General features: G+C 38.6%; 1 protein-coding gene across 3 annotated transcripts in view; it reads right to left on the bottom strand.

Annotated features, from left to right (window-relative positions):
• Positions 1-25,684, bottom strand: part of CRIM1 (cysteine rich transmembrane BMP regulator 1) — a 327,869-nt gene that overhangs the window by 72,467 nt on the left and 229,718 nt on the right. For all 3 annotated transcript variants that reach the window (XM_075924932.2, XM_075924933.2, XM_075924934.2), the window contains one exon: positions 5,701-5,829. In XM_075924932.2, the coding sequence (XP_075781047.1) occupies positions 5,701-5,829 (129 nt within the window). The remainder of the gene's footprint in view (positions 1-5,700; positions 5,830-25,684) is intronic.

Raw genomic sequence — 25,684 nt, 5'->3', positions numbered from 1 at the left:
AGGTACCAGGTGGTCCTGACGTTAATTAAGCAAGAGCTATGGCAGTATTTAAAGCATGCCTCTGCAAAGTGTCCATTTTTGAGATTTGTAGTGTGGATACATGGAACTAGCTACATATATTTACCCCTCATTATTCCCTTGATGCTGAGGGTAAGTTGTATTTCAGGAGAGCAGTTTTACAGTATCTTTTAAATTAAGCAATCGTCAGACAGTCTCTTGGTGTGGATTGCTACTGCTGGTTCATCTTCAGAGTTGGAGAACTGGGGAGGCAAATTTATGAAGGAGAAAACTAGATTCCTTAACAGTAACTGGAATTTACTGAATATATTGCCTCCACAGATCCACATTCACCCTTCCTCCTTCCTTTAGAACTCTCTATTGATTTATAGTAGAGGGATAAAAACAGAGGATTGCAGTGTTGAGACTCTTTAAAACCCTGCTTAAAGAAAGTGTTTCATGAGTGTACTATGTGCAAATGGCCCTAATAAGTAACTGCTTTACACAGTTTTGGGATGTGCATCTCACATATGGCTCCAGGAATGTGGACTTACACAAGCAATAACTCAAATAAATATTTACTCAGAAGTAATATGGCTTTTGTATTCCTACAGACAGTTTCTGTTTCATTTGACAATGCTCACGGATCCAAGCCAGCTTGAATTAATTTTTCTAGTTTGATTTCATGAGACACATATTCTTTACTAAAATCAATATACTGTTACCACTATTGTTCTTCCTTCTGCCCAGACAATATTTTTGTAATTATAGTAAGAAGAGATTAAGGTTATTTGGTATGATTTGCTCAACATAATACAAACCCATCCTATTGAATGTGTATGTTTTCATTATCCTCTAGGCTTATGTTTATAGATCATATTTGTATTTTATTTTACTTGGGATTGAATTTAGAGATTTACCATATATTTACTGTCAGGAGCACTGTTTTCCAGGTCTAAAAATTTATCTATTTTTTTTTAATCGTTCTGATATTGCCCCATTTTTTCATGATCTTTCATAATTAATTGCCAGACATTCAATACAATTGTTAGTCAATGACATTTTTGATGCAGTTGTGATAAAAAAGTAGCTAAAATAGGCATATCTTCCTTTTACAATGTCACAGAAATTGAACAGTATGCAAAAAGTCTAAAGGGGAAAATTGTTAACCTGACTCTTGATCCTGTTATATGTGCTTGTGTGACAACAGAAAAAGGAAACATCTTTCTTACAGAAATAACTGATGCATTAGGAAATGCACATACTGCAAAATCATTAAAGAAGTAGCAGTAAAAGCTATAATAAATGGAAAAAAATGTGTGGTATGCAGTTTGGTAACAGAATATGCTGCAAATGTATCCAAGATGAGAAGATATGTAGAACAGAGTGAAGAGAGTCCCAAGCTAACAACATACAGTTGCACTGCTCATTTGATGCACCTCGTAGCCAAAGAGTCTCAGAGGGGTTGCCATATTAGTCTGTAACTTTAAAAACAACACCTTAGAGTCTAACAAATATTTTATATATTTTTAAAAATAAAGGCTAATGTTGCTGAAATTGAAAAATACTTCTGTAACAACCACTTTGCAGCAGCTGCTTTGAAAAAGAGAAAGGAACCAAGCGAATTCTCCCATGAGATGTGAGATGGAACTCAGTAGTGGACTGTTCCCAACACTATATCAATAACTAGTCTAATTTGATGACAGTTTGTGACCAAAATTGTGAAAAAATAGATTGCACTGTCACAGCCAAAGTTCCCAACATTGGGCTTAAGAGAAATGCTGAACACATGCTGAGTACTCTGAAGCCTATTTCTGTAGCCTAGAACAAAATGCAGGGAAAGAGCTGTTTTATTGCTATTGAATGTTTAATTAAATTAAAAAAAAATTATATAACTTGTTTTGTTAAAATATTATATGTTTTCTGTTGAAGAAAAAAATGCAGAGTACATAAATTTGTTTTATTTAACTAAAACAACAATTTAACTGGCAGGTGATGTATTCCTCCTAATAAAGCATGGCAAGAAAATCCTCCAAATATTAATGATTAAACGATTGAACTGGAGATAGTTCACCTCCCAATAATTTTGTAAATATGTGCTTCAATTACCTTCAGTAAATGAAATAATGAATCTTTCATTTTCTGATACAGCTGTAAAACTAATTTGATAAGTTTTCAAAATAAACTATTGTTTAAAAATGTATATAATGTACTTTCTAAAAATGAAACCTGTATCTCTGTGTTGTGAAGAATATGTATTAAGATTATTACAACCAATAAGAGTGCACTTTTATGTAGAAAACCAGGATTAAATCAAGTCTTCCTGATTAGTGATTTAAATAATAATTTAAATCAATTGGATTTAAATCAAATCCACCCTGAAGCTGACAGATCATTATCTCCCACATAATAACCTGAGACCCTCTGAGAGGTCATGATCCACAGTTTGAGAATTGATGATCTTGAATATCATGGATGATTTACAGTGAACAAAAAATTAATTGCAAGAATAGTTTTTTTTAAAAAACCAAATATATATACTTAGGTTAAGTAACAACTAAGGGGGTGAAATGATAAAATTTTCCATTTTTAAGGCATTAACACAATAAGATAAATTATTTATGGGTATACTCTCTCACTGTAGGAGACCATGAATGCCTTTTCTCTTGGCTCCCTCTTCTTCTCATTCGACATCCTTTTTCTTTATATTTTCAGTTTCAATTATAATGTTTATATTGATGAACAATACATGTAACTCTTCTCCTGACTTGCCTTCATGCAATCCTGCAACTCAGTCTCCTTCTCTGACATCTGCTTCTGGATGTCTTCTAATTCATTTAAGCCTCACCTTGCCAAAACCAAACTCTCATTCTTCCCTATTAGTTCCATGTCACCCCATGTTTCAGTCATTAATACAACCATCTTATCTGTCCCTCATGCTGAAACACTTGAGGGCTGTCTTTGATTCCTCTCTCCTCCCGCTTATCTCACAAATCCACAAGTCCCTTCTGAAAACACTTCATCCCTTCCATGCTGCATTAGATATCATGCTAGAAGAATAGTTTCTGTATTATTTATGTGCCACCCTTAATTATGGGAGGAGCAGTCAGAAGTCATTACAATTTTCTGCCTTTTTAAAAAATACTCTAATGTGGTAGGACTCTGACATTTGGCAGATAGAGAGTCAGAGTCAAGGAGGTGCCTTCTGCTAACCACATGAAAATCTATTCAGATTTAGTATAAACACTCGAAAAAAAAATCACCATTTCCTATCTGTTTCAAATAACATAGTTTGCTTTTAGTTTGATATACAAAATTCTTAAGATTCCATTGGTACTGATCATGCATCATACCAATGCCTCATTCTCAGGAGTCTACACTGAGATGAACTTCTGGAAAAGAGAACTGTTGCAGTAGAGCCTGTTTTTCCTGTGACTGTATCCGTAAAATACCCTTAGGATTATGAGAACATGCACTGCGCTAAGAACCAGAAAACTCTGATTTCTAGACTCACTTCAATGTATTGGTGATGATAATTGGCTTTTCACAACTCTTTATCACAAGGTATCACAAATTAGACAAGCCAGAAACAGAACCTAATATCATATGGTAAATTGAAATCTCTGCTACTTAACAACAAAAGCAAACATTTATCCTTACCTAAGACACCTGTTAAATAGGGCTACTCCTGCATATGTAACCCAGTGACTCTGTGTCTACAGATGAACACTACTCTCTCCTGCTGCCATCTAATGAAATTAGTCCTTTTGCTCCAGGGGAAGTTGTCTCAGCTGCAGTGCTAAAGATTCAGGATTCAAATCCTGCTGTTCAGATATTTGGAATTCGCAGGGGCCAGGTCTCAAATCATAGTCCACAGAGCTCTTTAAAACCAGTACATTCTGACCGGCCACCTGTTAAGTCACCAGAACTCAAAGCTCAGATTTGGCAGAGGACTCTAGTCAACAGACAAGTGAGCTCTTTAAACTGAGCAGAGGAACAGCACATCATCACTATAACTGGGTCTTTCCCTGCTTACAACTGCCTTTCCTGTGCTACCTGACTGCCAGCCTGCCAACTCCCTGGTCTGTCTTACACTGATCTTCTGACAGCCTGTCTCCCAACACCTGACTCTTTGGGAGAACTCTGAAGGTAGACTGACAGCTATACTGCAAACTCTCCCTGTGTATGTGGAGATTGCAGATAGTACATACCCAACGAAATGATTCAAATTTTATTTTTCAGTGGTGTATACCAGTGGTCTCCAACCTTTTTTCACACAAGATCACTTTTTGAATTTAAGTGCATTCCAATATCTACCTCAAACTCAAATATCCTTGCCCTGCCTCCTTTGTGCTCCTTTGCCCTACCTCTCTCTGTGGCCCTGCCCCTGCTCACTCCATTTTCCTCCCTCCCAATACTCATTTTCACCAGGCTGGGGCAGCGGATTGGGGTGCAGGCTCTTGTCTTGGATTAAGGGATTTGGTGTGTGAGAGAGGCTCTGATCTGAGCTTGGGGCAGGCAGCTGTGGTGAAGGAGGGGGTTCTAGGTGCAGGCTCTAGGAGGGTGTTTGGATGCATGGGGGGCTCAGGGCTAGAGCAGGGGCTTGGGGTGCAAGAGGGGGTTCATGACTGGGATAGGGTTTCAGGATGTGGACTCCAGCTGGGCACCGCTTAGCTCAGGTGGCTCCTGGCTGATGGTGCAATGAGACTAAGGCAGACTCACCCCTGACCTGGCCCTGCACCACTCCCAAGAGCAGCTAACAAATTTGCTCTATCCCTAGTCCTGTTGTGCCCTCTCTCTGCTTTGTGGAGATAGGATACAGGGTAGGAGAAGGGAGCACCTTGACATCAGCACCCATCCTATCCCTGCCCTGCCATGTACAGCAAACAGGAGGCTCCTGGGGGAACAGCTCCAAGGAAAAGGGCCAGAGATGTGCAGCAGTGGGAGGAGGGGCAGCTGAAGTGCTGGCACTTGATAGCCACGTGGCCAAACCAGTCAGGATCACCTGTCAGAAACTCCAGGATCTACCAGTAGTTCCCAATCTACTGGTTGATGACCACTGGTTTATACTATGAAGTCTCAAGGAAATGTTATTGAGAATCAAGTGTTGCTGTTTACCTATGAGGATACAAACATGACTGATATATGGGAAGTGCTCCCAAGACACACAGTTATATCTTCCTTGTAAAAGTCATATGCCAGATGAGAATTTGAGATATAAATACGAAGTGTAAGGTATCCAAATACTAAACCTAAAAAAATATGAAAACTGCAATGTTAATGATTTTTTCACAGAGCATTAAATGATAAAGATCACACACCAGAACAAATACTTTTATTTCTATCAAAGCTAACATATTTAAAAAAATATATTCACTTAAGTGGAGAAAAAATGAAATGTCAAAGCTCTAAGAATTTCCAATGGGATGGTTTCAAGGATAAGCACAAAACCTCATCTACCTTTTTTCCTTAGCTGTTAAGTAACACTTTATGTTTTTTTCTCCAAATACTTCCATTATGTTTTTACAAACAAACTATCAAAGTGAACAATCAATCCAAAACCAGTGAATTGTAATTTACCTGTGTACTGATATTTCCATTTCAAACTTCCTAAATTTTATTCAACATTAAAATAAACAAAGAATTATACCATGGTAAAACACATCGTAATAAAAAGGTATGAACCATGATTTCTGTACTCACTAGTTTTGCACTGACAAGTGCGGCAACCGTTTTGGTCCAGTCTGAAACTGTACATACAGTCTCTCTCAGTCAATGTGCAGTTCACCAAAATCTCACACGTGGGTGGACCTATTGTGATGTATGTTGGTTCTAATAAATTAGAAAAAGAAATAAACACAAGTATATATAATTAGATTAAAACAAACACTCCCTTCTTATACTAGTTTTAAATCTGAAGCATTATCATATTATGAAAAGAATCTTCTTTAAGATTAAGTTATGGTTGAGAGTATGTACCAACAATTTAAGGTAAATATGGGAATGTTGCACTAAACCCTAATCTTTATAAACCCATAAAATTCAGAGTTTTGATTTTTTTTAAATTTAATCTCAACGTGCTAAAGGTATGAGAATGAACAGTTAGGTAACACATATAACCTTAACTCTGCCCTAAGGCAAACTATACAGAAACCAAAGGATTATGATTAAGTCACTTTGTGTTCCCAGTCCCAGATCACACTAAACTCAATTTTTACAGAGTTCTTCAAATAGCACATAAAACAACTACTGTTCTGCCTCCTTTGGATTAAAAATATGTAAAATAGAAGCATGTAATTCTCTCATTCTGCTTTCTAGAACTGTGCCTCCCAGCATGGGAACTCAGACTCATGCTCGCAGGGCTCAAGCCAGTGAATGAAAAATGAATGTAGGGACACTGTCTCGGGTGGCTTGAGATAACCACACAAACTCAAGCCAACCTGATCCTGGAAGCTTGACCTCAGATGGCTAGCTCAAGTCTCCATCGGAGAGGTAACATCCACACAGCTAGTTTTAGTGCACTAGCTTAAGCTCTGAAATCACATCTGTCTACTCAGGCTGGGAGGCCTCACACTCAGCTGCGGTGTAGTCATACTCTGAGTATCTGTGGCCCTCTTTAATTAAGAGCCTTAGAACAGCCATACCGGGTCCAATCCAAGGTCCATCTAGGTCAGTATTTTGTCTTTTGACAATGCCAATGCCAATGCCAGGTACCCCAGAGGAAATGAACAGAATAGGTAATCATCCATTGATCCATCTTGTTATTCATCTCCAGCTCCTGGCAAATAGGTTAAAGACATTATCCCTGCTAATAGCCCTTGCTGGACCTAACTTACATGAATTTATCTTGTTCTTTTTTAAAACCATATTATAGTCTTGGCCTTCATAACATCCTCTGGCAAAGAGTTCAACAAATTGATTGTGCATTGTGTGAATGAATCCTTTTATTTGTTTTAAACCTGATGACTATTATTTTAATTTGGTGACCCCTAGTTCTTGTGTTATGGGAAAGAGTAAATGATATACTCATGTATATTCTCCACACCAGTCATGATTTTATAGATCTTGATCAGACCCCCCCATTAATCATCTATTTTCCAAGCTGAAAATTCCAAATCTTACAGTGGTGCTGGAACTATTTTAATAGTGTGTATGGGGAAGTGGAGGGGGTGCTGAGCTGTGCTGCCCCCACCCCCTGCACTGTCCCAGGCTGAGATCATGCCTAGGGTCCTGGACTGAATGCTATTGCCTCCAATGGTGTCCAAACCAGGAGAGTTGTCAACCTAGCCACAGCTAGAGGTCTCTGTGGAGCCATGAGCCAGCAGTGGGATCTCAAGTGACAGTGAAACCTGCAGGGCCGGTGGCCTGGATCCCATGGATGGTGGGCTGCAGAGCCCATGGGGATGGTAGACGGTGGGAACCCAGGTGGGCTGCCCAAATGACAGCATAGGGTCAGCGTCTGGGCATGAGGAAGCCAGGTGGAATATCTGGGGGTGCTCCCTCACATCCTCATCCTTACATCCTCACGCTTATCATCCTTGAGTGTTTTTAGAATCTTGACGGTCTGCTGGTTGTTTAGCAGGATTCCTGCTTCTGACCTATTTTTTTTTCCTATTACTTTTTGACTCTGTCTAGATCAGTGTTTCCCAATTTTATCTGGCCATGGAACCCTTTTAAACTCAAAATAATTTTGCGGAATCCCTAATAACAGTCTAATAGATGGACAGTTGTGCTGAGTAGTGACATCATCGTCCCCACTCTCTGGCTAAGCTAGCATTACAAAGGGACACTTATTGTGGCAAACAAATTAAAGCGGTTTTCAATGAAATTCATAAATGTTTAAATATTATTATTTTTAAATCATAAAATGTTGTTGTAATGGAATTTTGTCGCGGAACCCTTATCTTCACTTCGCGGAACCCCAGGGTTCCATGGAACACTATTTAGGAAACACAGGTCTAGATGATCTTCAAATTATATTTTCACATTTCACCTTGTCAGAGTTTATGCTCCTTTCTATTTTCCTCACTAAGATATAGCTTCTACTTTTTAAACAATGCCTTTTTTAAAAATCACTGCTTCTCTTTTACTTAGTTTCATTATGGTGGCACTTTTTTGGGTTCTCTTTTTTTTTAATGTGATGTATACACATTTAAGTTGAGACTCTGTAATGGTGTCTTTAAAAATGTATCCTTGAAACTTCCAGGCATTTTACATTTGGCACTATCTTTTAATTACAGGCAGTCCCCGACTTACGAGGATCCGACTTATGTCAGATCCGCACATACGAACCAGGCTTTACTCGCCCCAGAGCTCATGGGCGGCGGGTCTGCCACCCGTGTCCTCTGGGGCGAGAAAAGCTGCTCCGGTCTCCCTGGTCTGCTGGGGGGGGGGGGTCCAGAGGCTTTGCTGGACCCCCTCAGCAGACCAGGGAGACAGGAGCAAAGCCGCCCAGGCGGGGGAGGGTCCCCCGCCTCGGTGGCTTTGCTCCAGGGCAAAGGAGCAAAGCCGCGCAGGCGGCGGCTTTGCTCCGGTCTCCCTGGTTTGCTGGGGGGGTCCAGCGGCTTTGCTGGACCCCCCCCCCCCAGAAGACCAGGGAGACAGGAGCAAAGCCGCCCAGGATTCCTGTAGTCAGCCGCTGGTCAGTTTCAGCAGCAGCGGCTGAATCTGGAGCCAGTTCCAACTTACATACAAATTCAACTTAAGAACAAAGCTATAGTCCCTATCTTGTACGTAACCCGGGGACTGCCTGTACTGTTTAACTTCCTCAGTTGTGTGTAGTTTCCCTTTCGGAAAAAATGCTACAGTGTGAGGCTGCTGTGCTGTTTCCCTGTCAAAGGGGTGTTAAATTATGTTCTGGGCACTATTATCAAGCAATCCAGCTATATTCACCTCTTAGACCAGATACTGTGCTCCTACTTAGGACTAAATCAAGAATTGGCTTTCCTCTGGCAGGTTCCAGGACTAGTTGCTCCAAAAGCAGTCATTTAAGTTATGAGAAACAATCTCTGAATCTCATCTCTAGGTGACATGTACCCAGTCATGTATTAGCCAAGATAGGGGCACCATTCCTGCCTAGCCTCTGTTTTTCAGAAGCCAGATGGACCTTTGGTCTGACCTAGTATGGCTGTTATGGTCATACAGAAGTTAATGACTATGTATTTTGATTTTTAAAAAACTTTTAATAGTCTCTTTAATCTCACAGAGCATTTTACAGTTACTATCACCATCCTGGTCAGGTGATCGGTAGTGTATCCCGACTGTTATATTCTTGTTAATTAAGCATAGAGTTGCTATCCATAAAGAGTCTATGGTACAGTTTGATTCACTTAATATTTTTACTTCACTTGAGGCTACACTTTTGCAATTTCACAGTGCCACTTCCCCACCAGCACAACCTGTTCTGTCCTTCTGATATATTTTGCACCCTAGCATTAGTTTGTCCCATTAATTATACTCATTTCACCAAGTTTCTGTGATGCCTACTATATTAATATCCTCATTTAATATTTAATGAGGCACTCTAGTTTATCCATCTTATTATTTAGACTTTTAGCATTTGTATATGAGGACTTTTAACTGTCTGCCATTATAAGATTAATTTTTTTATCTGAGTGTTTCGCATCAGATCCTATCCATATTTTAGCATTTTCCATCCTCTTCTCCTTACTAAGCATAGAGAACCTCTGTTAATAACAGATTGTTCCCTAAGGCATGTGTCTCTCCAAATCACATGCTCTGTCCCACCCCCCAGCACTTAACATTAAAAAGGTCATAGAGCTTTTAGTTTTTAAATGAAAAGCCAGCAATCTGGATCCATTTTTGTGTAGGTAGGGTCCATCCTTCCTGTATAGGCACCCCTTTCACAAAAGTTTCCCCAGCTGCTAAAAAATCTAAAGCCCTCCTCCCTATCATCTCTCACACTGAAACCCTGCAGTTCTGCTTCTCCAACTGGTACTGTGTGGGAAGTGGAAGCATTTCAGAGAATGCTACCATGTTCACCTATGCTGACAGTTGTTTCTGTAACTAGCAGGCATTGCTTCTATCTTTGAATCAATGCAAAAAAAAATTCTGAGGAGTCAATGACACTTGTAAATGCAGTAGCAAAAACAACTAAGGTTAATGGAATTTATAATCTTTATAAATACGTCTAGTAAAGCTTTGCACTCTATGGGTATGTCTACACTACCCTCCTAATTTGAACTAGGAGGGTAATGTAGGCATACCACACTTGCAAATGAGGCCCGGGATTTGAATTTCCCGGGCTTCACTTGCATGAAGCCGGCCGGCACCATTTTTAAATGCCAGCAGTTCGAACCCCGTGCCGCGCGGCTACACGCGGCACGGAGTAGCTAGTTCGGATTAGGAAGCCTAATCTGAACTAGCTACTCCATGCCGCGTGTAGCCGCGCGGCACGGGGTTCAAACTGCCGGCATTTAAAAATGGCGCCGGCCGGCTTCATGCAAATGAAGCCCGGGAAATTCAAATCCCGGGCCTCATTTGCAAGTGCGGTATGCCTACATTACCCTCCTAGTTCGAATTAGGAGGGTAGTGTAGACATACCCTAAGAAACTAATAGTTACAATTCATAAAAATTACAAGCACGAATGCTGAAACTGCCCTACTTTCTAATTTTTGTGAAACCAGTAACCATCATCCTAGAAAATTCTTAAGCTTTACTGGCACATCTTGTAAATTCATCAAGAAAAATAGTTAGCTTTAACTGAAATTACTCAAGTATTTTCATTATAATTATTGTGCTACCTCTTAGAGGCACTGAGAATGGGATATCATTGGGTTATGGGACATGCAAATGCACAATGAGGAAAATTCCTTGACTGAAACAGTTCACAATCTAAACAGATCAGATAGACAAGGTTGGAACAAGAAACCAGAAAGCACAGAATGACTTGTTTTTAGGCTGCATATAGTAGGTCAGCCACAGGGTCAGGAATTAAACTGCACTCTCTCCATTCCCAGTCTAATTTCCTATTTTCTAGACCACAGACTTGAATTCACTATGTTTCTAATAGTGGGAAGTTTTGAGAAAGCTTCTGCTGGCACTGGAAAAAGTTAAAAAAAGGGCATAAAATGATTAGGAAACTGAAACAGTTGCCATATTAATCTCTCCTTACAAGTCCGGGACTTTTCTGCTTAGAAAAGAGTAGAGACTAAGAGGGCATAGGATAGAGGCCTATAAATCATGACTGGTATGGAGAAAGTACATAAGGAAAAGTTATTTACTTGTTCCCATAACACAAGAGCTAGGGCTCACCACATGAAAATCAATAGGCAACAGTTTTAGAACAAGCGAAAGGAAGAATTTCTTCACAGAGTACTCCATTGAACTCCTTGACAGAGTACATTGTGAAGACCAAGACTTTAATGGGGTACAAAAAGAACTAGATAAATACATGGAGAATAAGCCAATCAATGGCTATTAGCCAAGATAGGGGCACCATTCCTGCCTAGCCTCTGTTTTTCAGAAGCCAGATGGACCTTTGGTCTGACCCAGTATGGCTGTTATGGTCATACAGAAGTTATTGACTATGTATTAAAAACCTTAATACTGTCCACCCATTATTGTTTTTGTCCAATATTTTCCATTTGGTGACAAAAGAATCTTGTTTATGCTTTGTTCTGAGTTGATCTACTTCCTCTGTATAAACTCATAGCACAGCAAAAGCAAACAAATGAAGCTTTATTAGCTGCTACACTGTGTAATGGTCCTGAACAGAGACCTGTCAGAGAACATTTCTACTATGGTTTAGAATACTAGGTTAGAAGTAAATCAGGAGTGTTATAGGACCACATGATCATCTTCCATTGTACGGAATACTGGAAAGAGTAGCTGACAAGAGATTAATGATATTTAAATAATGGACTATCACATTTTACACAGAACTTTGTCCTAACTTAGATGGTGCAGGATAAAGGTTTTTTGCCACACATTGCTGTTCTCAATTTGATCCTTTACACATATGTTCTTGTGTTGTATTTATTTTATTGGGACGGAAATTCTCATTTATATAATACAAAACAGAACATATAAAAGTGTGTGTGCTGTGCTAGAAGAATATATATTTTATTAGACTAGAACTACCCAACTTTGAAAGCCTAGGGGGCCACAATGAAACTCACAGCTCATGCTGATGGCTGCAACTTAAGTGTGGTTGCATATACATGCAAATATATACAAATAGTTTCTTTCACACTGACGGGCGTGAATACAAAGCACTTCCCACAATGCCCTGGCACTTCCGGCATCTCCTCCTGGGGGCTAGAAACACAAATACCTGTACCCGTCTGTTCCAGCCAGCCTGTCCGCTTGCACCTTTCAATGCTCACCCACGTGGGAGATGCCTCGCCATTGTGGAGCGTGTTTCCCAGTGGAGGCCATGTTCAAAGGATCCCACCCACAGGCCACGTGTTGAACCCGGTGTGAACCCAAACCGCACCACGGGCCGCAAACCAAGAGCCGCATGCGGCCCCTAGACCGTGTGTTGAGTAGCCCTGTTTTAGACCTTTATAAAAGCCACAATTAAGACAATTGAAAGTAGGAATTCACTACACATTGTTATCATATTGAATCATTTGTATCACCCGGACAAAAAATAATAATGGACTGTGGGAAGTGGAAGATTTCGTGCCCCCCGTTTTTTGAATTCACCTCTAAGCACTTAATTACAACTACATATATAGCAAAAATGTATGAAAAATCAATTGCTATACTTTACATTTTGTAGCCCACGAGAGCTACAATAGCTTTGCTTTCTGACTCTATTGTAAACTGGCACATACTTTTGAAAAATTACCATTGATACCCTGATATGTTCAGCAACATGTTATTTTTTACATGACAATAAAAACATCACTACTCTTGTTAAAGTGATTTCTGCTAATCCTTCATTCATTGTGTTTTATTATTCTATTATCTCCCACTTTTATGCTTGCTCTAAGCATCCCAAATATTTCCAGGCAAGCTTACAAATCTGTTTTTCCCCCTCCTGTCCATAAAGGTAAGCCCTGAGATACAGTAATTTTATATGCATGCCTGATTCTCAATGAGCTGCAAACAGAGGACAAAAGAAATAATTTCACTCCCCACTCCCCCCACAAAAATGCAGCTAGAAAAAAGTATCAGCACTTTTCACTTCACTAGACAAGACTCAACAAATAAAGCCAGCTCTGCTGCTGCCAGTCTTCTGGCTATTTGAATAGGCAAACAGTAGTTAAGCTTGAAAAAGCCCATAAGGTCATGTGATCTGTGTTAGCCTTTCACTGGTGCACTTGGTAGAAACTGCAGAAGAAAGATTGAGTTCACAGACAAACAATGGATGGGAAAACTGCGTAGACTGTATACTTTAGAAGTGGAACTAAATGGTAGATAGAAGCAATGAAAAAGGGGGACCGAAAGAATAAAGAGGGAGTGACTAGGATGAAAAGGATGCCTCAAAATATAGGCTTTCACTGCCATGACATGCTGTAAGTTCATGTTACATCCATTTAAACCTCTTGTTTTCACATGGCTCATAACTATCTGAAAAAATTCTCCTCGGAAGCTAAAACTTTCCATTCATCATCTCAGCAGTTTTTTTCTTTAATTTGAGAACAATTTGTTCATCTTTTGATTTATGGAAGACTGACATTCATACATTTTTCACTTAAAAATAGGCCATTTCTGTATAGTAAGCGAAAGACAGTGGAGGAGGAAAAAACCTCTCCAAATCGGGCACGTGGCTACACTTTCATGAAAAACATTTTTCTTTTGTTGGAGTAAGTTTGCAAAAAATAAAAATAAAATAATTGGAAAAAATGCTTTGCAAATACTCAGCAGGTAAGTCCTTTGATTCATGCATCACCTAACAAAGTCCTCTATCTTCTCCAACCCTACGCGAAATGACTACACAATCTTATTATTCATCAAAACCAGCAACTAAGTAAAGACAATGGCTGCTTCTCTAAGGTTGCTGGCAATATCACATTCAAAAGGATGCTGTAAATATTTTCTTGAAGCACATAGCAAAATTCACAACAGAAGATAAGGGGAGAGGTATGAATTTGCAATTTTATTAAGATCATTTTGCAAGCTTTTTTGCAAGTTCTACACAGTCTAAGGCAGTGTTTCTTAAACTTTTTAAGACCGAGGAACACCAAACAATTTTTTTTATGAGGAACACCAACAATTTTTTGTTGAGGGGGGAAAAAAAAGGCAGGGGGTTGCGGGTTGGGAGGAGAAGTAATTGAGGAAAAAAGGCGCCTGCCTCTTTAAGGGTGGCGATTTTGAACTCTGTTGTTCTCTGCAGCACACCTCTGACTGCCTCGTGGCACACCGTTGTTCCACGAAACACAGTTAAAGAAACACTGGTCTAAGGCAATGTCTACAATGGAGACATCAACCATTGATGGTTAACCACCAACGCAGAGTCACCAGTGTAAAACCAATGCACACAGTTTTACTCTCCTTATTCTCCATTATTTGTGCTCATGCAGCTCATCTCAGTTTGAAACCAGAGTAGGATGCAACAGTGCAAATCATGTCTCTTTCGGTGTGCTGGCTTGGCTATATTAGGGGTTTACAACAATGTAGGCCACACTGATAGCTTGCAACCCGCATAAATTTTTAAATCTCCCATCTCAGGGAAAGACACTTTTATAAAATATCAACATGCTCCTGCCCCCACCCGGTAAACTGTCTCTTGTCAAATAGTAACAGCAAGCCTATGAAATTATTCCATTTACTTAAGATATAAGCCTCATAGCCTACACTGGATAATTACATGATAACATTATCAATGAGGCAGATTTTCCCCACTTTAATGCAAACAGCCCTTCATATAACAAAAGGACTTTTCTACCCAGGTATAATTGTGTACCCTGCTGAATCATGAGGTCTGGGAAACAAACACAGCAAAAGGACAGAGTAGGTTCAGATGAAAATGAAAGATCACTTTCAGCAAAATTTGAGTGAGGCTGTAATGCCCACTTCTCATTACACAGACAAAATGAAAAGGAGAGGAGTCTTTAAAGTCTGGGATTTTAGACACAGTGCAGGTATAACAAAAACTAAACAAGGACAACAAAGAAAAAGATAAAGCTTATTGATGAAACCCTGACCCTTCTCCTAAGCCCCACTCCTTGTTCACACCATCCTCCTCTCTCTGTTGCTCACTCCTCGTCCCTCCCATCTTCACTCACTTTCATGAAGGTGGGACAGAGGGATGATATGCCTTAACCCTGTGCCCCTGCTATACTGCCGACGGGAGCCAGCAGGGTCCCTTTGGCTACATCAACACTGGCACTGCCGCTTTGAAGTACCCACTTGTCTTCCCTCTCCCTCCCCCCACCCCCCGCTACCTCTTTCTGACAGAGGCAGCAAGTGGGGGGGAACCGACTAGTCAACGTTCCTAGTGCAGTGTAGATGCACCCTTTTCGACCAGCTGTTCTACTGAAAACTGGATGACTGACAACTCTATATACTCCCAGAAGGAAGATGCACCAAAATTCACAAGATTCAATTTTAAGATGTTTTAAGGAAGAAAAGCAAAACTTTTGTCTACTCAGGAAAGTGAAATCCATGACAAACGACTACAAATTCTGATAATTTATATAGTTACTGATAAAACACAAAGCAGTATCCTCTGTCACCCACTATACATTTCTTAGTATTTTATTCCTTCCCCTGGCTGCTCTGATAGTTTGAGACAAGCGAATGGAAAACCTTGCCAAAGTTAATGTTCTACAGACCTACAACTGACAGAATGCCAGCAAAAAATACTACAGTACATAATTTTCTTAACAAATATTGTTATTCAGCAGACATATTTCTCATTCAGTTACCTGTATTCTTTTGATTACTTACAACTCTAAGCACATGTTTCAAGTGAACAGGTAATTACTTTTGTTTCATTAGGGATATCTACCACTGAAGGACAGGTCTTGTGCACACCTTTACCTGTTTTAACAAGGAGGCTGACACACTCAGTTCCATGAAAAACTCAAGGGCTTTGAGCATGTAGAATCAAGCTAAGAAACTGCTCCAAATCTTCTTGCTCAACTTCTTTCTCCACTGAAACCTGAGCTCTGATTCAAATGATCGTTTCCAACTGACAAACTCAGTTTTTGTTTTAATTGTTTTTGTTTAAGTAAAAAAAAATGCAGAACAACTTCAGAACAGTTGTTAGGGATCTGCTCAAAGCAGCAACTAGCTTTTCAGTCCATTTGCCCTTCTTTGATGCCTTTTATATCACATACCAGAAAAGCAAATCTAGCTCAAGATTTCTTTATTTTATAAAAGCCATATATTCTGAAAAATATAGGCAAGACCTGAAAGTTTTGTCAATTCGTATCACAGGCCTTATCTTGCTACTTCCATTTATAGATATTCCATTGTTAGGTACATCTGTAGATTATGCCCTAGGGTTCGTCAATATAAACATCTGGCTAGCTGGGCTGTAAATCTATAGCACATCTGTCTGTACTGCATTATATGGCCACGTGGATCCTGCTACCATATACTCAAAGTTCTGTAGTGCACTCTGACAAAATAGCAGATCAAAACAAACCATGGAATTGTATTTCCTTGCCTATTCTCAGCAGGTGTTGGATAATGTCTGCATACTTCTTTTAAAGCATGTAACCTGAGTTTGTTGTTGTTTTCAAGATCTAAAATAAATGATATTACAACAACAGAAATGTTATATCAGGTACTGTGAATATGATATACTGGCCACATTAGTATAGCACAAAATAATTGGCTGTAAGTTAAGGCTTATTTGTAAATTCTGATTTTATCAGTATACTATTACAATATATTGTAAATATCTTCTTTAATAGTGAGGTATTATAATATCTTTCATAAAGGAAAGGCTGACATTTTTTACCAAAATAGTAGTCAGAAGTTTGAAATAGTATTTTTATTTTGCAAGTCCGCCTTAATATGGAACTACAAAGGCAATATTACACTGATTCCCTTGACTTAATCACTGTTATTTCTGTTTCCAGTATTTTTAACAGTGGTTGACAATTTACAAACAACCTTTAAGGTTGTATTGTGAAAAGTAATTTCAATACGCTGAAGATTGGGGAAGATATTACTGCACTCGGATCAAGCATATATAAAATAAAATATGCTCTTGGCATTAATAAATTTATATTCTGATGAGAAATGGAGGGAACAAAGTATTAATTAAGGAAAGGAGAAATAGAATTAATTACTCTAAAAGTATCTATGAAGAAAGTCCTCTAGCATCAACAAGGCAGAATGTCCTTGTGTTGGGGTAAAGCGAAACAGCTCTCCCTAATGCACCTTTCTAATATGATCTATGTTTCTAGTCTAGAAGGCCTAATGGATTTTACTTTTTAAGAAAACCAGCACTGAATAGACCGATAAAGATGAAAAATCAATCTATTTTAGTATTTGTTACCAAGGTTATTGCAATATATTTCTTGAAATATACTTCATACACACAAGTGAATAGTAATCTAAAATACAAATTTGTTATGTAGCACCTAATCTGACAAACAGCACAGAACTGCCCTGAAGGGTGTGCTGCCTAAAAAAATATCTTGCATTAGGCTTCTACATACTTGTTTGAATGTTGTCTGCAGTCCAAAAAAATATAAATGCTGCCTCCTAAGCGGCACAGTGCATGTTTACTTAAGCTTCCTGGAAAAACATTCATATAATTCCAAGAGTGACTAAATGTTTTCCATCCTCATAGTTAGCATTCCAGATCTCTTTTTTTCCTCCCGAGTTCATTACATGGAAAATACCAACCCCAAGTTCGAAGTAACAGAATTTCCTTCCTGGTGCCAACATACCTAATACAGAGTTAGCAAGCCTCACAGCTAATGATAATTTTTCATTATTTAACTTTCTCCTTTATAAAACTTATGAACAATTACTTGAAGTTGAATTAAGGTATTAAATACAAGATTAACTACAAGATAAATAGGGTGGAACTAAGTAAATATGTACACTTAATATTATAAAGCATGCTCTAAATGGGGTTGGAATAAATAATTTTTTATTTCAGATTTGTTGCCAAATGTTAAATTAATGTAAGCTGTTATCCAAATAGCTACTTTTAATCATTTGCCCAAAAAACAAACTGTGTGTGACAACCTGAAAAAAAAAAGCTATCCCCTGCTTCAGTGCTACTGAAAATAAAAGATCTCCCTTCAGTCTTCCAAGTCATAATCAGAGAAGGCATTATGTACTACTTTGTTCCTGAGCTGTTATACCAATACACATGCAGCTTCTGTTCAAATTTAACTTAATACAAATAGGAATTTGTTTCCACAGTTTTTTTGGCTGGGGCAAAATTGACCAATATTACTCTTTATCAACTGAAATAAAATCTGATTAAGACTATTTTAATTGCAAGTTCAATAGATAATGGGATATTCTGAAAAGGCAGATTACATTATCATTTCTGGAAGGTGTCAAGACAAAAAAGACTAGAGAGTAATTTAGTAATCTGGTAGAAAGCTATGTATGTATTATGTTCTGGAAGAATTAAAGAGATAACTGAAAAGGCTCTTTACATACAAAATCTATTTATTGAAGTATCATAGACTGTTCTTCCAGATACCTTGATAATGTATGCTTTCAGAGCTCTCCCCTCTGAGAATTAAAGAAAGGTTGCACCTTAGAAGTACAATCCTCCTAACACTTCTTGAAATTGGATAAGGGTTTCATTGGCATTTGGTGTACTTATATTCTGGGGTGTATAGTTTAAATATTCTGAAAACACTGGGAACGAGCATTAGTTTAAAGTTGCAGTTAGGCAAAACCATCTTACCTTGACTGTTACAGAATTGTGTATTTTCTTGATTCACTTTGAAGAAAGGACAAACTAGCAGTTAACTGAACTAGTACAGGGCCAAATAAATAGTGCCAAATTTTCTGCTCGTATAAACTGTAATGTAAGACCTATTGACTTCAATGAGGCTGCATCAATTTACAGCAACAGAAAGCTTCTTCCGGTTTTCCATGATTAAATTGTGCCCATTTTTACCTAATGAAATCTTAGATGTGCTAAAGGAATTGAACCCAACTATCCTGGGCTTCTTGGTGCCCTCGCAATCAAAGTTTCCCTTTATGAAGGCAAGGTGCCAGGCATACTTAAAGAGAAAAAGTGGTGAAGGCTCTGCCTATGAAACTCTCTTGTACCAGTACATTTTCCAATTAACATATAGCCTCTCATTTGCAATTCTGAATGAAGGTTATTGGAAAGTTTGTATTGGAACAACTAAATTTTCTGGAACTAATACCTGGTTTCACATATGGGGTTAAAGATGGAGAGCAGATTGTCTATGTTGACAATCTCTTCTCAGTAACCGATACAAGTCATCTGTACTTGCTGATTTTATAAGCTCTATCAGCAGTCTTCAGTATCATTCAGCATGATGTTCTGTGACTTGCCTGCAAGAGCTCTCTTCTGTGTTTTTTATTTCTCTGTGCCCTGGTCTAAACTCAGGAGTTATTTCGAAATAACTCCCCTTATTTTGAAATAATAAGTAGAGTGTCCATGCTATGAAGCCCATTATTTCAAAATAATAATTACTGCTTTCCACGGGAAATAACACTATTTTGAAATTGTTATTTCAAAATAGTGATAATGTGGATGCTCCACTACTGCTATTTCAAAGTAACTACTCCCCTAGAGGCATCCAACCTAATCACTCCCCAGTGCTTTTTGGAGCTCTATGTCATGGTAGCACGTTCACATTAAGGGAGCCTGCCTTGGTCTAATTTCAAGGCTTCCCTATAGTGTGGACATGCTCTTTCAAAATAGTTATTTTGGGAGTTATTACTTCAAAATAAGTTATTTTGAAATACTGCTCTAGTGTAAACATGCCCCAAGAGATGATTACCAAAGGCTGGTAATGAGATAATGAGACTCTGTTCAACTATACTACTAAATATCACCTTTTCCCTCCTAATCCAGATACTGCTTATTTCTGGTTTCTCTCAAATCTGACCAATGTAGGGAAATGCATATGAGCCAATTGGCTTAGGCTACATATGAGTAATATGTAAATAATGCTGACCTGTATGGAGAAAAATGTTTAGGGATAGGTGCAGTCTATGGGATGTATATGCATAATCTTTGCCAGTATGGGATCCCAGGAGTTATTTGTTGTACGTATATTGCCTTTTCCCATCTATTTCATCACAGTAATACATGCCTTTTTAACCCCAAGACAAAATTACATTATGCAGTCTACTACCCTAGGTAAAGCAAAAGGAATATTTGGTTAATGCAGCAGCCCATCTATATGGGACAAGCCACCACAGGATCCATCATCTGCAACAGTTGGGGGGAAGTTCAGAGAAAGTGAGTTTTGCACATTAGTTATGAACAATTACCTGAAACTTATTCTTCAGGTCGGAAGAAACAAAATCTCTTTTCTACAGCATTCCTCAACACCAATGTGGAATAAGGCTACCAAACATAGGGTATGTCTACACTACCCCGCTAGTTCGAACGAGGAGTAACGGTAGTTCGAACTAGCGGGGTAATGTAGGCATACCACACTTGCAACTGAAGCCCGGGAAATTCAAAGCCCGGGCTTCATTTGCAAGTGCGGTATGCCTACATTACCCTCCTAGTTCGAACTAGGAGGGTAGTGTAGACATACCCATACGGTTTTAAACCAAGGGTATCTTAATTGTACTTAGGATACATAGAACTAGTTCTGAACAATAGCTCAAATGGCAACTGTGCATCCAGGTACTGATTCTGATCTCACACTGGTATAAATTCAAGTTTGATTGTGTAATCAAAACCTAAACCACCCCCAAACCTAGAAGGTAGCAGTGCAAAACCCAGAGTATAGTACACTTTAAAAAAAAATATGAGCTTCAGGTTGCCACTCTACATGAAATCATTAGCTAAGGCCAATTTTCAAGCTTTGTGAGGTTTTCAGTAGGGATGTTAAATATTGGTTAACTGACTAGCCAAATAACCTCATGAATTCTTATCGGTTAGTCGACCAGTCTATAGTATCCAGGGGCTGGAGCAGTATCAGAGGCAACAGTGTGGGGTGGCAGGCAGCAGCTGGTCTGCGAGCAATGCCAGTTTAAAAACCAGCTCCTCTCACAGACCGACAGCCTATCGCCCCATGTAGCAGCCTCTGTCCAAGGCTGGGGGCATGTCTGTGTTCCCGGACCTGGCATGAGCCAGAATTGAGCCAAGCTGCCTGCCAGCCAAGCTCCTAATAAACTTTAAATGCAGAACCTCAGCAGTAGTAGGTCCCGGACCCATCATAAGATAGGCCTGAGCCAGGTTGTTGGCCAGCCTGCAAAAAAATTTACCGGGGGGAGAGGGAAAAATGCATGGAGATGATAACATTAACCTATAAGCTTTTATTTATCAGTTAATCGACTACACTATTACATCCCCAGTTTTCAGCACTATTGTGGAATCAGGCCTGCTGACGGGGGATGGAGCAAAGGAGGCAGTAGCAATAGCAGCAAATAGCAATAGCAGCAGCTGTAGCCCAAAATCACTGCTGGAGCACAACTCCGCATGAATCTGAGGGCAGGATGGGGAACTATGGGCGCGGTGGTGCTGAGGGCTAGAGGCCTCATGCCCTTTCAGCCCAACCCTAGCTCTTCTGCAGTGGCTGCCAGCCCCACTGTGTGGAGTGAATCCTAATGCCTTTTAGGATGGTAGAGCCTTACATTTCTTAAGCCTTTTTAGCAGACAGACTCATCTATATAGTTATGGATGACAGCCAGTTCTTTCAAGGCTGCTCTGAAAAAAGTAATCAAAAACTCTCTCTAAAAAGCTGCAGAACTCTATAAATAAACTAGTAGTTTCTAGTATCTAGGCAATGAAATTCCAGTTCATTCTGAATTGGGACAGGCTAAGATAGCATTATGTCCTGACTACTATGAAAATTTGCCTTCACTTTAACAATGAACTTACACTGGGCAGGTTGAAGAATATAGTCCTTTTGAAGAACCTGAAAGGCAAGTTCCTGACATTTTCAGAAGCTTACTTTTGCCAATGAGCTGAACATATTTCAGTCAGAGAAGCAGGTTTGACTCAAGAAGAATGTAAGTGTTTACAGGTTTGAACAAGAATGAATCAAGTCATATAGCCTCAGATTCTGTTTCCAGGGTGCTGCATGCTTTATTTTAAAAAAAATTCAGTATTTGCCCATTAACGTACCCTGGTATTTAACTTCTTGTGGACACTGTTACATAGACTTCTATCCAATCCCTTTTTCAATAAACGTAGCTCTTATTGAACAAGCCCTTTTTCCAGTCTGCTGGCCTTTGGTGCTGCATCATTTAATGTTGCGTAGTCACACAAATACACTTGCGGTAAGCTTCTGTGTCTGTTACTTTTATTTCTTTAAATTTTGTTAAAATACACCTATCACAAAAGGCACGTATGCATTATTTACAAAGCACAAGAAAACAGCTAAGTAATAAAAGCCCAAACATTTGATTTAGGCAGACTCTATAAGGCCACATGGTAGAGCACAGCCTGTTCTTCATTCTATAAGTTAGAGATTCAGGAAACTACAATGGCTCTTCCCTACCCTAAATCAAATGTGAAATCTCCATGGTCTTTGCTATACTGGAGTCCATCATGAAGATAACTAGTCAATAAGGTGCTACAGTACCATTGTTGTTTTAAAAGTTTCTTTAATTACAGACTAAAACTGGTACTACCCCTCTGAGACTTTTGTCATGAAGGATACTACAGCCTCCTTTATGACTTGGTGAGGACCAGACAAAGACACAGGTTGTGTCTCGACTACATCTCTCTTTTGAAAGAGGGATGTAGTTTAGACATGCCCACACAAACACAATTGTTCAGGAATATTTTGGTCAGAGATTATAATCCAAAACCATATGTACATTTCTGTAAAAATGAATTTTCTCAGGATAATACAGTAAATTTACATGTCTTATCTCCGGCAAAAGACAATACAGTAGCCAAGCACCTTAATGATTTTAAAGATATCCCCAACCAAATGACAAAATGACAAATTAGATATGGAAAATTACCAATTACACTGTGAGAAAAATGGTTTAGATAAAGCAAGTGAGGTAGTTTCCTTTGGAAGATTATTTTGTGCTTCCTGTATTCATAAATTTACCTATTCCAAACATCTAACCAAAAGAATTAGCCAGCCAAGAACACTGTGACCCAAATTTTACAGTGCCTGCTGGAGAGCAGACTTTTCTATGTTCTGCTCTAAAAACCTACATACCAACATTCTTACACAGTGTCTGTCAAACTTAGGAGTTACTTAAAATTTTGATTCAAGAGAGACGTTCCAGAGATTGTGCCATTGTTACCATCCTACAAGCTATGAGACCATTGACAATTCACCTCAGCTCAGATGTGCCAAAAAATCCATATCAAAGCCACGACGTGAAGTCTATCGGAGTGATTTAGCCACATAGGTGTTAGAGAACTCTGTTATGGTTTGTCCATGGAATCCCTAAATCAAGCTCCAAGTTAAACAATAAGCATGCCAATGATGAATCGCACTGCTCTACTGAAGATTTCCAGAGAAGAAATTCCAATCCCAGAGATGGGAAACAAAATCAGAAATCTGACTCATAATTATCCAGCAACCTGCTGTCTCTATACACATTAACACTACCCAGCTACTCCGGTAGAATTTCATTCCATCCCTACTCTTTAATTGTATATTTCAGATAGTCATAGGCGTGAATATTTAGACAGATGCACTTCAATACTCAATTTTAAATATATTATCAATTATTTTACAGTACCCAAGAGTGTGCCAGGCAGGTCTCAATATAAACTGAGCTACACAATCAGCATACCAAAGAGTTTACAAACCAATTTCAGACTTGATTCAAAGGGGTTTGTGGGTGTGTAAAATCACAAAAGCATATGGAGTGCTGAGAGAACAGAAGAACATAAAATTATACAGTTAATCAATCAAGGTTAACCTTCAAGGTGGAGAAAAGGGATGGGTTATAGGGTTTATTTTTAATAGTTAATTATAGCAAAACGAATAATGTCCTTAGCTGGATAACTTCTTGCAGGCAGAATAGAAAATATGAGCTTTTAGGAGGGATTCAATTAAGAGAGCGTAATGGCTTTGAGGATCAGTTCAAGAAGGGTATTCAATTCACAAGGTGGTACATTGAATCAAAGGCATTCATGTTTGTGGAAAGAAAGGGTCTCAAGTTATCAAGGCTGGCATCAATAGAAGAATATAGTGGGAGTTTAAAATAATATATTATTTGTACTCATATTGGATGTTTACAAACCTTTGGAACTTGATTTTTATAAATCCATATTTTTCAAATATGCTGCTCTACATTTAGGTCTAGAGTTTAATAAAAAAACTTTAGTTATCTGAATATGAAAATAGACCTAAACTTGTTTTTTCTTAATAAATAATGAAAAAACTTTTCTTTTTCCCATATGTGAATAACTGCAGAAGACCCAATTACACCTGTAAAACTGGTCAAACATTTCTCTAAAACCACTTTTGAATGAAAGACACCAGTACTTAAAGGAGGAATTTAGAATGCTCATTTTTCTCAACATTATCTTTACAAAGAATTAGTTATAAGTTATATGTGTGCAGGAATCTAACATAACTGAACTAAATAGGACTTGTTAGTTTCAGCTCCTACAAATCATTCTGCCATCCAAAAGGGGCTTTAATGCTTTTCACATTTATAGCCAGTTTTTGAAACATTACCTCTTCCAATAGATAGCAACTGAAATCTACAAATAGGTGCTCACAGTCCCATTCTGACTGCTGGAAAGCTTTCCTGATTTCACAAGCATGCAAATACAAACTGCATTAGAAAAAAATAAAGATACTATTTTAAAATACCTACTTTGAAAATAATGCCATACATCCGAATCCCCTAACTTATTTTTACAGATCAGATACCTATCTTCCAGTGAAATGTAAATGAGAACTGGATTGACAAAATTAAGGAAAGAAATTTCCCCCTTCACAGTAAGAAAATAGAGGATTAACAGAACATGAAAATCACTATTTCCTGCAATTTATCGTTAAAAAAAATGAAATAAGGAATCTAAACAAGAAGTAACAGAACAATTCTCTTAAGTAACACAAATATATTATATATTAAAAAGAAGAAATCACCTGCAGTGTGCTCATTTGGAATGACCACACTGCACATTTGGAATGACCTACAGTAACACAGTTTGCTCATGTCAGAATTACTTAACATGGTATTTCTAAGCACAGTTGAAAAAAAGGAACACTTTTTTTCCCCACTGTGGTATAATCTCTTCCGGGTCAAATGATGCAGTGACAATATTTTTGGACTGAAATTCAACAAAACAATTTTTTATTTCTGTGCTCATCGCTTAATCATACATTTACAATGTAATATGGCAGCAAAAATAACTAGTGGCAATTTGGGTTGCATATGGAAGAGCAGCACATTGTTAAATGGAAGTAAAATTTATTTTGTGTGTGTATCTCTGGCACAAAAGCACTTCAAAAATTTAGTGTTTCTATAGATCTTCATTTGAGGAAATCATGGGCCATACTTTATGAGGCTTAGGCTCATTTCTAAAACTGAAAGCGCTTAAGCAGTATCTGAGCCATGCCACCAGAAGATGAAAAAGCAAGGAGTACAAAAATCTCCCAATTCTGTTCCACTTCCAATATTTTCTGACGAAGGAGG

The sequence above is a fragment of the Pelodiscus sinensis genome, chromosome 3, assembly GCF_052426305.1.
Source record: "Pelodiscus sinensis isolate ZL-2025 chromosome 3, ASM5242630v1, whole genome shotgun sequence".
In the NCBI taxonomy this organism is placed as follows: domain Eukaryota; kingdom Metazoa; phylum Chordata; order Testudines; family Trionychidae; genus Pelodiscus; species Pelodiscus sinensis.
This window is presented reverse-complemented; position numbering and strand designations above follow the sequence as displayed.